The sequence below is a fragment of the Dendropsophus ebraccatus genome, chromosome 14 (genome assembly GCF_027789765.1).
Source record: "Dendropsophus ebraccatus isolate aDenEbr1 chromosome 14, aDenEbr1.pat, whole genome shotgun sequence".
Classification (NCBI taxonomy): Eukaryota; Metazoa; Chordata; class Amphibia; order Anura; family Hylidae; genus Dendropsophus; species Dendropsophus ebraccatus.
In genome coordinates, this window is record NC_091467.1 from 30,335,917 (window position 1) to 30,351,297 (window position 15,381).

Genomic DNA, 15,381 nt, shown 5'->3' on the forward strand with positions numbered 1-15,381 from the left:
TGAGGAGCAGCAGCAGAGACATGAGGAGCAGCAGAGACCTGAGGAGCAGCAGCAGCCCCCCTGTGAGCTGTGGACATAGGCAGCGCCAGGCAGAGTTGTTCATGAAGTGAGTGTGAAATCGGATGAGATTAGGGCTGAGGGGATGAAGCGCTATGATGGCGGCTGAGGAGCGGGCAGGGGGCCTTATGATGCGTTTACGTGATGGGGCCGCTCATTGTGCATGGCAGCACGAGAAATCGGATCCTCGGTGACTCGCACTTTATGGGATGGGGGTAGGGTTGGAGCCGAAGTTCCCTGATCCTATATAGACATGCTCCTGATTATCCAGGAGGGGTGCGCTGTCTCCCCCCTCTCTGCACTAAGTGCTCACATCCCATTGGCCGAGGGAGATTTTTTGGGAAGGGTTGTGGGACCTAGGGAGGGGGGAAGAGGGGCGGTTTCAAGGCGGCCCCTAAGTTTTGGCTTGGAGGAGAGGATCCGGTCCCGGGACAGAGGGCGCCTTGAAACGGATTGTTCAGAAGTGACTGGAGAAGCGGAGCACAAAGGGAAAGTGATCCGAATCAGAACCGGAGAGAGAGAAGAGGGAGCAGAGAGCGGGGCAGAGCCGACCGGAGCGCAGCGACCTGAGGCCGGCCATAGGTGACTGCCGCCTGCAGAGGGCACAGCCCGGGGAGATCGGGTGACACCGGAGGGGGAGGCTGAAGAGGCACAAGCACAACTCTGTGTGATCGCAGCAGATCTCCAGGAGACACGTGTGACTGCAGCTCTGGAGCCTGCTCCCTGACTCTACTACTACTGTGATCAGGTCTGTCTGCCTCCTATCCCCCAGCCATGCAGGGTGTGCCCGCAGCCACCCTTCTCTATGCATTACTTGCCCTGACTTTCCTGGCCGATGCCCAACTCCATGGTGAGAAGGGCATCTCAGTGCCAGAGCATGGCTTCTGCCAGCCCATCTCCATCCCCCTGTGCACAGACATCGCCTACAACCAGACAATCATGCCCAACCTATTGGGGCACACCAACCAAGAAGATGCTGGGCTGGAGGTCCACCAGTTCTACCCATTGGTGAAGGTGCAGTGTTCTTCCGAGCTGCGCTTCTTCCTCTGCTCCATGTACGCCCCGGTGTGCACAGTGCTGGAGCAGGCCATTCCTCCCTGCCGCTCTATATGTGAACGGGCCAGACAAGGTTGTGAAGCCCTCATGAATAAGTTTGGCTTCCAATGGCCGGAGAGGTTGAGGTGTGAGAACTTTCCCCGCCATGGTGCCGAGCAGATCTGCGTTGGGCAGAACCACTCAGAAGATGGGGGTCCACCATTGTTGACCACTAGTCCGCCGCTGCATGGAACTGTTGTACCTGCGGTCTTTGCCACACCTGATCATCCCTTCCACTGCCCTCGAGTGTTGAAAGTACCTTCCTATCTCAACTACAGATTCTTAGGAGAGAAGGACTGTGCGGCTCCATGTGAGCCTTCAAAGAGTGATGGCTTCATGTTCTTCAGCCAAGAAGAGATCCGCTTTGCCAGAGTTTGGATTCTTATTTGGTCAGTACTTTGCTGTGCATCCACCTTCTTCACAGTGACCACTTACTTGGTAGATATGCAAAGGTTTCGATACCCTGAAAGACCCATCATATTCTTGTCTGGATGCTACACCATGGTGTCAGTGGCTTACATCGCTGGCTTCGTGCTTGGTGATAAAGTTGTGTGCAATGAGGGCTTCTCGGAGGATGGGTATAAAACTGTTGTACAAGGTACCAAGAAGGAAGGGTGCACCATTCTCTTCATGATGCTTTACTTTTTCAGCATGGCTAGCTCCATCTGGTGGGTCATCCTTTCATTAACATGGTTTCTGGCCGCTGGCATGAAGTGGGGACATGAAGCCATAGAAGCCAATTCCCAGTACTTCCATTTGGCAGCATGGGCAGTACCTGCTGTGAAGACCATAACCATTCTAGCCATGGGGCAAATTGATGGAGACCTTCTGAGTGGAGTTTGCTTTGTTGGACTAAATAGCATTGACCCACTGAGGGGATTCGTCCTGGCTCCCCTCTTTGTCTACCTCTTCATCGGAACCTCATTTCTCCTTGCTGGTTTTGTATCCCTCTTCAGAATCAGGACAATCATGAAACACGATGGCACCAAGACAGAGAAGCTGGAGCGGTTGATGGTTCGGATTGGGGTCTTCAGTGTTCTTTACACCGTACCTGCCACCATTGTCATTGCATGCTACTTCTATGAGCAGGCCTTTAGGGAGCACTGGGAGCGGAGTTGGGTGAGCCACAACTGCAAAAGCCTAGCCATCCCCTGCCCTATGCAGTATACCCCGCGCATGACTCCAGACTTCACAGTCTATATGATAAAGTATCTCATGACCCTCATTGTTGGCATCACGTCTGGGTTCTGGATCTGGTCAGGCAAAACTCTTCATTCATGGAGAAAGTTTTACACCAGGCTTACCAACAGCAAACACGGCGAGACAACTGTGTAAGGACTGAGCCGCTCAAAACGGGGCCTGGAACCAACTTAGAACTATACATTCTCCAGACTTTCCTCCCAGTTTTTTGTCACTCCATGCTGTGTATGTAGACCTCCGTACCATACCTTCAGGCACATCTCTCTGGAGTTGTAATTAAGACTGTAAATAGAATTTTTTTTTGTAAATTATATATTTCTATTTAAAATATAGGGTAAAAATTGGAGAAGTATAGAAAAGATTCCATGGAATAAAAGACCCTTCTCCTTCGCTTCTCAATCCTTTTTATTGACTTGACTGTGCCTTGTGAGAAACGGAGACATTTAGACTGCAGTCGGTTTGATTTTTGGCTCTTCCTGGATATTATATACAGTATTTTTATTATTTTTTTTTTTATATGTTGCCCTGCTAAACCGTGGAATTCGTACTAGTTTTCATATAAGCCAACCAAAGAACTTTAGAGATCATCTTAGTATATGTGTGTGTGTGTGTGCGTCTGATGGTACATCATCACCTTTACACAGATCACTGTGCTGCTGCTGTAGTTTGTCGCTATGACACAACTGGATTATTGAAGGGGGTTTCTAATACTTTAATTCCCCGAACTTTGCCCGAGTTACAACATTTCTTTCCTTTTTACTTTAATTTTTTTTGTTTTTTGTTTGTATAGTGGATTTTGTAAGAGGACAGACAGTCCAGCACACCTCTAGATGAAACCAGTTGGCTGGAGACAATTTCTTGATATGCAGGTGTTTTCATGGTACAGATTTGACTTTTTACGTGTGTGTCGTACATTGAGAGGGACGTGTCACTTGTAAACCTTGCTTACTATCTTGGGTTTTAATATGAACCAGCATTCCCTCTACCCTGAATACATATGGATTTGTTATTGAATATGTTGATTTTTATTAATTTTGAAATTAAAAATGACAAAAAAATATTTTTGTTAAGAACCACAAAAAAAAAGTCTTTTCATGCTTTTCTCTTTTATTCTGGAGCTAGATAAAATTAATCAGATAGACACAAAAACACAGAAAAACTACATTCACACACCTTTGAAATTTAGCGAATGGCTGCCATTTAATGGCAAATAATTGCCATCAACAGTGTGTGAACATAGCCCTTCTGTAATTTCAATCCACTCCTAGTTTTGGTTAAAAAATTCAGACCAAAATACTGTTTGTGAACATAGCCCAATACTGAGTGTCAGTAGTTCTGCAGGTTGTTCATCCTGTTAGGCTGGATGCACATGTGTAGTGTTTGATGCATTGTTTTTTTTTTTTTTTTACCTAAGCACAGAAGTGGATACATATTATATGACATATTCGTCTTACTGTTATACTTTTGGATATACCCAAAGCTGCACTAAAAACTGCATTAGTGAATTCAGCCTGAAGCTGGTAATGCACATTAGCTGGCCATACTCAAAGATATTGGGGGGGTTGGCAGCTCATTCAGGGGTGTAAAACCTGCAGCCACCAAACTGTTGTACAACTACAATTCACATCATGCTTGGGCACCCTAGTATGTAAAATTTAGTTTTGTAACAGCTAGAAGGCCGCAGGATGTGCACCTCTAATCTAATATTTATCAAACATGGTGTAAAGTGAAACTGGCTCAGTTGCCCCTAGCAACCAATCAGATTCCACCTTTATTTTCCAAAGAGTCTGTGAGGAATGAGAGGTGGAATCTGATTGGTTGCTAGGGGCAACTGAGCCAGTTTCACACCATGTTTGATAAATCTCCCCCATGGTCTTCTAACAAATGATTTTGGGGAACACAACCCTGAGCATGGTAGTTTTCATCATGACTGATCGTCCTGTCCCAGAGATGTCTGGCAGTGGTTCTCTTTCTCCTCCCATTTAGAACACATGCCCAGCTTGAAGGTGTATGGCAGGATTGGGAGAGATGACACAAAATGTATGGCTAGCTCTAGGCTATCCTTGCACCACTGGGGTAATAGGATACATTTAGCATGTACATCAGGAGCATTCCTGACATACAAACTAAACATATCCATAGGCCCCCATAAGTGAAAGCAGTGGCCATCAGATTGTCTTTTCAGCCAGTATACATCAGTAGTCTGAAGTAGTGGTGGAGACGGCACTGCTGCGGTGGTGGTGCTTGTGGTGGGATGGCGTCCCAGACGTAATGTAGAAGAAGATCCCGGCACTTCACCAATTCAAATATATGCTTATTTATTATGTGCAAAGCATCACACAGTACAGGAGGACGCGTTTCGGCATATTGCCTTCATCGGCAATATGCCGAAACGCGTCCTCCTGTACTGTGTGATGCTTTGCACATAATAAATAAGCATATATTTGAATTGGTGAAGTGCCGGGACTTTCTTCTACATTAGTATACATCAGTATACTGGAAGGAATATGGAATTGTTCTACAACATACAATGGTAGCCAGTACAGAAACACATATGTTAAACCTTTATGTTTTTGTATAGCTGGTCATTATGGCTTCTGTTTAACTTGTATTTTGTGTGTATATATGTTAAACGAAAGCCATAAATGTGACGTGAACAGAGGTTTTGGGTATGATGTTTGGGTATTTGTTACAAGGTACCCAAAGAGCCTTTGCTGTGCCTTATCTCTTCCGAAACAAGGGGGTTGGGCATTGATTTTGCATTACACCCGACCCCTATCTTCATTAACATAATCGGTGGACGGTTAGGAGAGACCTATACACCCTAGACTGGGGGTGGGTACAGCCGATCAAAGTCTAAAGGCCCTATTACACAAAACAATTATCGTCCGATACCGACCGTTACGGCCGATAATCGTCTTGTGTAATAGAAGGCAACAAATTAGCAGACATGAACGATGTTGGCTGATCGTTGCAGCCGTTTGTCTTTCAACAATATACTGTACAGCCATTTATCACCAATGTAAGCTAGTTCCGAAGGGAGTCTGGGTAATACAAAATGCATCCACATTACAGCCAACTAAATATGGCCTTGGAAAGTACAACTTTCCATCAAAAAAGCCCTAATATAGCTAAATCAATGTAAATAAAAAAAGTAATAAATACAGAAGACAGAACATAACATTAGTGAGGTGCTTAAAGGGGTAGTTCACCCCCAAAAATTTTTTTCAAATCAACTGATGCCAGAAAAGGCCAGATATTTGTAAATTACTTCTATAAAAAAAAATCGTCTTCCAGGATGTATCAGCTGCTGTATGTCCTGCAGGAAGTGGTATATTCTATCAAGTCTAACACAGTGCTCTCTGATGCCACCTCTATCAATGACAGGAATTGTCCAGAGCAGTAGTAAATGCCCTTAGAAAACCACTTCTGTTCTCCAGTCTGGAAAGAATACACCATTTCCTGCAGGACATACTGCAACTGATAAGTACTAGAAGACTTGACAAATTTTATTAGAAGTAAATTACAAATCTCTGGTACTTTCTAGCACCAATTGATTTGATGATGTTTAAATCATATATTTAATTAAATATCTGGTAAACCACAGCATTTTTGATATGTTTGGCAAATATTCCTTATTATTACATTATTATTAAATATAAGCCAATGTTTTGGCCCCTCTGGGCCTCGGTCACAGCACTAGGTCTAAGGCGACAGCGAATGCATCACCAAAAAAAGCAATGGACCCTCTTTCAGCACGGAAAGTATTGCACACCTCATGTCCAAACTCTCCCTCTCACTCCATTATGAAAGAGGCTCCTCTAAGTGTGGTGGACGAGGTTTGCTGAATTCCCAGCTAGAGTGCATAGCACGAACAGGAAGTCAGTTGCAGAAGGTAGACTATAGACAGGAAGTGAAGCAATAAAGACTATAGAGGAGACATTTGAATCAGGAGAAGATGATAAGCACGAATGAACACTGAAAGGCAGTAACTTTATTCACCAATATGAATTGATTACACAGCTGAAAATGAGTTTCACTTAAGGGGTTATCCAGCGCTACAAAAACATGGCCACTTTTCCCCCTCTCTTGTCTCCAGTTTGGGTGGGGTTTCAAACTCCGTTCCATTGAAGTAAATGGAGCTTAATTGCAAACCGCACCTGAACTGGAGACAACAGTAGGGGGAAAAGTAGCCATGTTTTTGTAGCGCTGAAAAACCCCTTTAATGGACTTCCCCTTTAAAGATCTTATTGATTTCAAATAGAGCTTCCATTTAGAAATGGCTAGGAAAGCAAGGTCAGTTCTTTTTCCATGCTGCCCCCCCCCCCCCCCCCATTTTTTAGCATTTCCCATCTCAATACAAGATGGCTTATAAGTCAAAACTGCATGGATTTTAATGGAGAATCCCCCTTGTGTTTTTTTTCTCTTGTGTGAACAAGTCGCAACAAGCTGTTAGAGTTGTGCTTTAACAATATACAGGATATATTCTTTTCTGTTTCATCTCTTTGGGGTAGTCACATCTCTCATTTCTAATATGTTGCAAGTATTTGTGTTCTATATCTCAGATTACCAGAGTTCTGCACATCAATAATCTTTCCTTTTGTGCTGATTGTAAAGACTTAATTCATGAAGCTGAATCACCTAATACCCACCTTCTGGCCCCATGTTGGCCCTGCCCCCACCCGAGTCATTGAGCCTTGAAATTAAGCTGTGTTTTTGCAGCTGTGCTCAATTAAAAGAACTAAGCATGCAAGTTCCATGTGCGGGAATGCAGAGTGTGCACTGGGCGCTCAGCGTCTCTATTTTCAGGTCTTTGCCTGTGCACAGGTATATTGAGCCTTTAATTAAAAAAAAAAAAAATACAGCTGAGCGGATAGCGCACATGTTGCAGCCGCACAACTGCGCAGTAAAATGGGTTTTGTTGCAATGCTGGCTGATGCTATAGAATCAGTTGTAGGATTTTTTTTTTTTTAGACTCTTTTTTGGCCATTGGTCGGGGTCTGAACACTATGGGAGAGATTTATCAAACAGTGTAAAATTTTGACTGGTGCAAACTGTCCACAGCAACCAATCACAGCTCAGCTTTCAGCTCAGCTAAAAGAACCAACAAAACACAATAATCACTGAACTTAAGGAGAACAGCGAAAAAAACTCCAATGAAGTACTCAATGAAGAGTCTCCACTGATGCCCCCAAAAATTTAAATATGCAAAACAAGAGTCCGTGGAGCTTCAGTTATGAGTCTCAAAACACGGGATAGCCAGATATCTCTAGCCTGTTGCCAACGGGGTGCCTCCATGATGGGGAGAGCACCACACCACCCTTATAAATAACCCCTTAAGTCCCACTCGGTTGCGAGTATTGGAACATAGACAGGGAAACAACAGGGTGGCCCCTTTTGTCAATGTCTAACTCAAGGTGCGAGTATTGCGAGAATCCTACCCCACACTGATGAGGGGCAAATACCCCGAAACGGCTGTCTGTGGGTGGAAGCCTGCCTTTGTAAGCCCTTGTCATGATCGCAATACTCGCACCTTGAGTTAGACATTGACAAAAGGGGCCACCCTGTTGTTTCCCTGTCTATGTTCCAATACTCGCAACCGAGTGGGACTTAAGGGGTTATTTATAAGGGTGGTGTGGTGCTCTCCCCATCATGGAGGCACCCCGTTGGCAACAGGCTAGAGATATCTGGCTATCCCGTGTTTTGAGACTCGTAACTGAGGCTCGACGGACTCTTGTTTTGCATAGCTCAGCTAAAAGGAAAGAGGAGCTGTGATTGGTTGCTGTGGGCAGTTTGCACCAGTCTATACCCTTTGATAAATCTCCCCCTCTGACTACAACTAATAAAAACTTTTGAAATGTCCGTATGCTTAAAGGAGAAGTCTGGTGAAAATTTTTATTAAAGTATTGTATTGCCCTATAAAAATTATACAAATCACTAATATACACTTATTACAAGACATCCTTATAAAGTGCTGTTTTCCCTGCACTTACTACTGCGTCAAGGCTTCACTTCCTGGATAAAATGATGATGTGACAACCCGACTCCCAGAGCTGTTCGGGCTGTGGCTGCTAGAGAGGATGATGGCGGGGGGATGCTCAGTGTCCCCAGTGCCCTGTTTTACTTAGTGTCCCTCTGCCATCATCCTCTCCAGCAGCCACAGCCCGCACAGCTCTGGGAGTCAGGTCGTGACATCACCATTTTATCCAGGAAGTGAAGTCTTGATGGAGTAGTAAGTGCAGGGGAAAAAAGCAGTTTATAAGCATTTCCCATAATAAGTGTATATTGGTAATTTGTATAACTTTTGGGGGGCAATACAATACTTTTACAAAAATTTTAGCCGGACTTCTCCTTTAAAGCATTCCCATCGTTAAAACAAACTTTTGATTGGTGGGGGACTTACCGCTGAGACCCCTGCCGATCAGTTGAACGAGCAGGAAGGCACACTTACTTCACTTCCCCGCAGTCCGTTATCTCAGTCCAGCGGCCCCATAGACTTAAAGTGAATCTACCATCGGCCCCAGTGGGAGATAACCCCCACCCCTCTATGATGTGGCTCCATTGATTCTAATGGAGCAGCTTCATAGAGGGGCAGAGGTTTCCTACCACTGAGGGCGGGCCGGCTCCTGTGCTTCACCCCCAGCCGCTGTCCAGGAATAAAACGGCGCTGTATGCGGGAACCGAGACACAGTTAAAAAAAAAAAAAAAAAAAAAAGGACTGCGGCATCAGCTGCCCTACGCCAACGCTGTTTTTTGCATGTACAAAACTTAAAGCGAATGCACTGATGGTACATTCGCTTTAAAGTTAAGTCTGGATGGCAATCACCAAGAGCAGGGGAGTGGATCACTACATCTTCTGATCCCAAATGATCAAAACTTCTGACATGTCCCTTTTAACATTTTTTTTTATAACATTGCCCATTAAAGGTGCCCTTATATTTAATAACTGTCAGAGGAAAGATCATTTGGCCAACAGTTATCTCTTCTAGCTTCTCCATACACATGAATGTTTGTGTGTTCCCTATGGGGTGGGGTAATCTGCTGCCAGATAGCTTTGCCACTGGCTTATCCCTCTGAGAACAAAACGGTTAGGCTGTAAAATTCCAGCAAGCTAACCTGTGGCTGAACCCCCAGCTGGTGAGAGTATAAGGTGTATAAGGCCTCCTGATTCTTCACTAATGATGTCAGTGGAGAATCAGGAGGCCCCCATACACCTTATACTGCTACCAGTTGTGGGTTCAGCCAGCTTTTATTGTATGGAGACTTTAAAGGGGTTATCCAGCGCTACAAAAACATGGCCACTTTCCCCCTACTGTTGTCTCCAGTTTGGGTGGGGTTTTGAAATTCAGTTCCATTGAAGTAAATGGAGCTTAATTGCAAACTGCACCTGAACTGGAGACAAGAGTAGGGGGAAAAGTGGCCATGTTTTTGTAGCGCTGGATAACCCCTTTAAGGATTCCCAATTTCACATGGCTGCTCCATCCTATTACAATTCCCATTCTTTTAATGTGTGTTTACTATGTATAGGACATCATAGAGAGCACAATATGAATGATAAGGTTTATAGGGCCTTTAGGCTGGACTTACAAAACCCACGTTACTAGATTGATTGTACAATACTAATTTATTCATGTTGCTCTAAGGTTTATAGGCAAAATAAAACATTGTAAAACAATAAATAAAAAAAAGACAGAACAAAAGTTTCATTTAGAATATGAAAATGACCTCATTGTGGCCAGTAAGTTCCCCTGCCTTGACCCCTTTGTATTGTTTGGCTGAATTGCATTACAATGAACTCCTTGGACAATCTCATGTCTAGATGCATAATAAACACAAGCAACTCAATAGGTAGTTTGAGAATTGTAATGATCTGTTTGCATGGCAAGGCCCTTATCAATAAGTCCGTAATCTAAGTTTTATTATTGCATAAATCAATGCTTAATGATAGTTTTATAGCTCCGCAACAGCTAGAGTACGGTGGGATGGGGATCACTGGCATATATAGTATTAGTAGGTACATCTATTTGTTGGACCTCTACTAAGAAACACATAGGGATAAGCGATGTCTTTTTCGACATGGTGTGGAAAATGATCACTACCAGGGCTGTATTAACAGCTGCTGCTGCCCTAGGCACTAAACCTGAAGACGCCCCATTTACACGCACCTATTGGCTATACCAGACCTGACCAATACCACCATACACCCCACCCCCCTGGAAAAGACACCAGATTTACTGGCAAGTCTGAACGGAAGGAGGGAAACTAAAAAAATAAAAACAAAAAAATTTGTTTTTTCTGTCCCCCTGCAAGGTGCTGCCCTAGGCACCGGACCACGGGTGCCTAGTGGTAAATACAGCCCTGATCACTATGTGTATGAACTCATTTTACATGGACAGATACCTTTAGCTTTCACTGCCCCCCCCCCCCCCCTAAATCCCTGCTGGGCTGCTATGTTGTCCCATTGACATGCCTCCTACACTAGTGACAAGACCTATTTAGGTTTAGGAGCCAAATGGCATTCCTCTACCCTGCAGGGGTCCATCCTATCTATCTGGAGGGGCTCATTCTTAACACTCTCACTGGTTTCTCACACACATATTGTTGCTAAGCAGAGTCAGCCCTATCAGCATGTGTTAAGGCTAATGTGTCATTGAAATTAACATCACAGTATGAGCTCAGCTTGTGGTTTAACTTTTATTTATTTCCCTGAACAGAGAATTTCCAATCGAAAAACACAAGAGCTTCTCTAAACAGATGCAAGTATTGTGTTCTATGTAACTTGTAGTCACCAGTGCATCACCAATGCATGTATATGTAGCGGATGTCCACCATCATATTTTCCAGGTGCCTAATAAGAATGCCAGCCACAATGCATAAGGCTCCTGTCTAAGACATTACGGATACAAGATATTCAGCCGATCGTCCGTTCTCCCTACACACAGGAACATTCGGCACAGCCAAGCGTTCCTGTGTTCTGTATGCAGAGGGGTTAACCACAGTAGGAGTGCTTTCGCTGCGACTTATCTCTCTCTGAAAAAAGGAGTTGGCCGAGGTTTTTCATCACACCCAAACCCTATCTCCACCAACATCATCTGTCAGTAGTGGTTCTAGATGGCACCATTCATGCTAGGCTGATGTCCAAATCTGCCACGCAAAGTCTAAAGCCCCTATCACACTGGACTGGAGAAGTAAATGAGCGCTGGTAGCTATTACACACGGTGGCAGCAAGCGGGTGCAGAGGGGGCTGCAAGGAGGTCTGTGTGTGGGGGGGGGGGGTTGCCCAGGTAATCGCTTTATCGTTCCATGTAACAGGGCCTTAAGGTGTTTGGGGACCCAATCTAATGCTGTTTATTTACAGTCACAAAGTGGCTTAAGGCCCTATTATACCAAGGCGTTACGGACAATAATTGCAAAGTGCAATAGCTCCTGTTAAAAAGGCAACATATTGAGAAAAAAAATAGAATAGCAACAGTCTTCTGGGCGTCGCTCAGTGTAACAGGAACAGCCGCAGCAGAGTGCCGCTATCTCCTATGGCCCACCCTGACAATCTAAAGATCCTCCCGCAGCTCCCCCTGCTCACTGTCAGCTCATGTAATAGCGCCGGCAGCGAGTGGGGAACGACGAGCAAGCAAGCGCTGATCTGACAGGTTGGCGCTTGCTTGCTCCTAAACATTGGACTGTGTAGCAAGGGTTTTGGAGTACTTATCTTCACTCCTGTGGATAATCCCTTCAAGCCTTTAGTGGAAATCCTCTTTAAGGTGTCCCCTTCACTTCCAAAAACATTTGAACTGAAAAGTTTTTAATTGCTTGGGGTCTGATTTTTAACTAGAAATTGAACACTTCTTTGCCAAGTTCACTGCCTTTTCCTTCTCACATTGCAAGTCTATAAAGTTCCTCTCTTGCAACAAGACAGCGAACCGAGGAGAGAGGCACTTGGCCGATCGCTTCTCTCAGATCTATCTATCGATCCGTACCTGACCCATCAAAACTTTTGACGTCTATTAATAAAATGTCAAAAGTTTGTTTTTTTAAAGTGACAGGGCCAAATATACACTAGCAGTTAAGGGGTTAACAATAATGTCCGTCTGGTTGCTAGAGGTTACAACATATTTATGTCGGACACAACTTGATCCTGACTGTGTTTTGGCAGCGCAGGGGAAAAGATAAACAGCTGTCCTTAGAGACAAATGGGCTGAATGGGTGATGAGGTTACAGTTGTCTTCTTGTTTTTTTGCTCTATATTTTCCCAGGCCTTTTTCACAAGTCGGGAAGAAAGTCTCCACCTCCTAGATGAATGCTGCCTGTCTGTACTGCGTATCATTCACACTGTCCTACTGGCAAACACTTTCTCTCAGGCTCTCACTCTCTCCCCCCCCCCCCCCCCCTACTGTCCAACGCCACTGTAGTGTCTGTAAAGTCCTATGGGAGTGTGCTGTTCTCTGTTATGTCTGTGTTAACCACCTCCGCAAATACTGTATGTGTGCAGAGGAGACAGCCATGGCTTCAGACTTCTGAGGCACCAAGCCGTGCAGGGATCATACCTGATTGTATGCTCAAACAATACAACAAAATGATGTTAGGAACATATACCACAATGCTTTCATATGGAACTTCATACTTGCATGGCGGTATTCTTAGTGCTCTTTATTTTAGCCTTTTTGGTATGTGTTTGCTCAGGGACATTTTTTTCTAAATAGTTTTTTTTCCTTCTTGGTTGCCATACCATTGTATTTGCAAGATTCAGTTTCAAGAAGTAACAAGAGCGTCTACAACATTCATGGTTGAGAAGACATCTGCCTTCAAGGGGGTTATCCAAGATTTGAAAAAAAACATGGCGGCTGCTTCTTCCAAAAACAGCGCCTGTCCTTAGGTTGTGTGTGGTATTGAACTCCGTTCCATCTTCAATTCCATGGAACTAAGCTGCAATTCCACACAGAGAGGACAAAAGTGGCGCTGTTTATGGAAGAAAGCAGCTATGTGTCTTGAATCCTGGATAAGCCCTGTCTGTTTGATAGAGAATGTTATTTTACATAACTTCAGACATGTCATAAAAAGCCGCTTTACACAGGGTCTGGATGCTGAGAAGCCCACCGATGACTAGAAATGAAAAAAAAGGGTATTCTATTGAGCCAGAAGGGTACTATTACACGGGCCGATGGGAGCCCGATCATAACTGTAAAGGAGTTTTATTGGGCCGTGGAGGCCCAATAATCGTTTACCAAAGGGCTGCACGGACATTGTTACCAGTGTCCTTGCAGCCCTGGCTTAAACTGTATACATCACCTGTCCATGCTCCAGGGATCCTTTTGCGGTTTGCTTCTCCCCGAGTCCCACACGCTGTAGCGTCAGAGCGGCTGTCTCAGCTCAGACAGGCCACTCTAAAGCTGCAGCGCGCGGGACATAGGAAGAAGCAGACCGCAAAAGGAGCCCTGGAGCATGGATAGGTAATATACACTGTTTGCAAGTCGTCAGCTGCCAGCCACACATCGCTATTACATGTAGCGATGCGCAGTCGATGCTTGACGATTACAGGTCCAAACCTAAATCAACAATTAGCCGATGATCATTGTCATTGGCTGATTGTTGTGTCTATTACACGGAGCGATAATAGTCTGTATCGGGCCGATATGGACAATTATCATTTCGTGTATGCCCAAGTAAGCTTTTCTAGAAGAGCTGTAAACAGATCGCGGATAACATGCCGTGGATTCCGTAGGGCCTTTAGGCCAATGCAGCCACCTTGTTCTAGCAGTCAGACGGGGCCCACCATCAAGATCACAGACTTCTTATTTTTCCATTGACGATCACAATATTGATTCTTATGTACTTTTTACCTATATATCAAACCCAGTGCGGTAATTCAAGCTGTTGTGGCTTTGTTCTTTGTGCTCAGTATTCGGCAGGCATGTGACTATGGAATGGAATTAGGATATTCCGAGACACTAAACACAGGGGCCCGGCTTCTGCAATGAGTCATGTTACCTGAAGCAGAAAAGTATCGCCACCTACTGATTCCGCAGACACAAATGTACAGGGAAGGGAAAACTACAGTAACTTATACACCATTGTAACTTTGCTCACTGTAGAGCTCATCAGACAATGATCGATTCACCACGTTGGGCTCATAATGAAAGCCCCTTGTGTATTATGACATGGGAACAGTATTCAGGAAAGAATTAGCACATCAGTGTTCCAATGTGCAAAGCTTCTTGGAGATGCAGGTGCTGAATGGTAGATCAGGGATCCTCATCAAATGAAAGAGTTTTAGTGCATAAAATGCAAGATCTGTTTATTACAGATCATCTATAGTAAACACGTCTTGCACCTAAGATAAGCCGATTCTTTCCTGATCTCTACACCTAATCGGTTTGGATCCTTGGAAGGGCAGCAGACGGCGATCCATTGATACTACTAAAGGGAATGGTGGTGTCAGACTGGAAGCACGACCACCCAAGGTAAGCGACACTGACATCTACCTTTCTCTACGTTTGCCTTACAGTTTTACACTATGGGGGAGATTTATCAAAGGGTGTAAAATTTAGACTGGTGCAAATTGCCCACAGCAACCTCTTTCCTCTTACCAGAGCTGGAGGCTGAGCTGTGATTGGTTGCTGTGGGCAGTTTGCACCAGTCTAAATTTTACACCCTTTGATAAATCTCCCCCAATGTGCGCCGCACACAGTCTTCTTTCTAGTGCATGAGCACAGTACTATGAGAGAAATCAGTAAAATCCAGGGCAACAAATATGCCAAGTAGAAGTGGGCTGAGGTTAGCTACACGCCAAATCTGGGGTCAATATTTGTCATGTCATGTCATCCCCAAGGTAAAGCCTAAACATGAAGTGAACACAAAATCCGTCAACTAACAATAAAATAGCATCAGACAAATGTAAGAAATCCCAGTGTTTGACAGTCATAACTATATATACTTATATAATGATGGCAACCAGCAGCTCTTCCTATGTCTGTGTGATTGCATCTGATTTTAACTTGTCATCAACTTGTCATCACATGAAGGGCTGAACCCCTG

The 15,381-nt window shown here is 44.5% G+C and overlaps 1 protein-coding gene across 1 annotated transcript; it reads left to right on the plus strand.

Annotated features, from left to right (window-relative positions):
• Positions 1-461: 461 nt before the first annotated feature.
• Positions 462-3,423, plus strand: FZD2 (frizzled class receptor 2). Its single transcript, XM_069953837.1, has one exon. It carries the CDS (start codon positions 832-834, stop codon positions 2,485-2,487), a length of 1,656 nt encoding a protein of 551 aa, XP_069809938.1. The 5' UTR covers positions 462-831; the 3' UTR covers positions 2,488-3,423.
• The last annotated feature ends 11,958 nt before the right edge of the window (positions 3,424-15,381 follow it).

Excerpts from the sequence above, each read along its gene's own strand:
- FZD2 (XM_069953837.1), top strand. The coding sequence starts at position 832 with ATGCAGGGTGTGCCCGCAGCCACCCTTCTCTATGCATTACTTGCCCTG.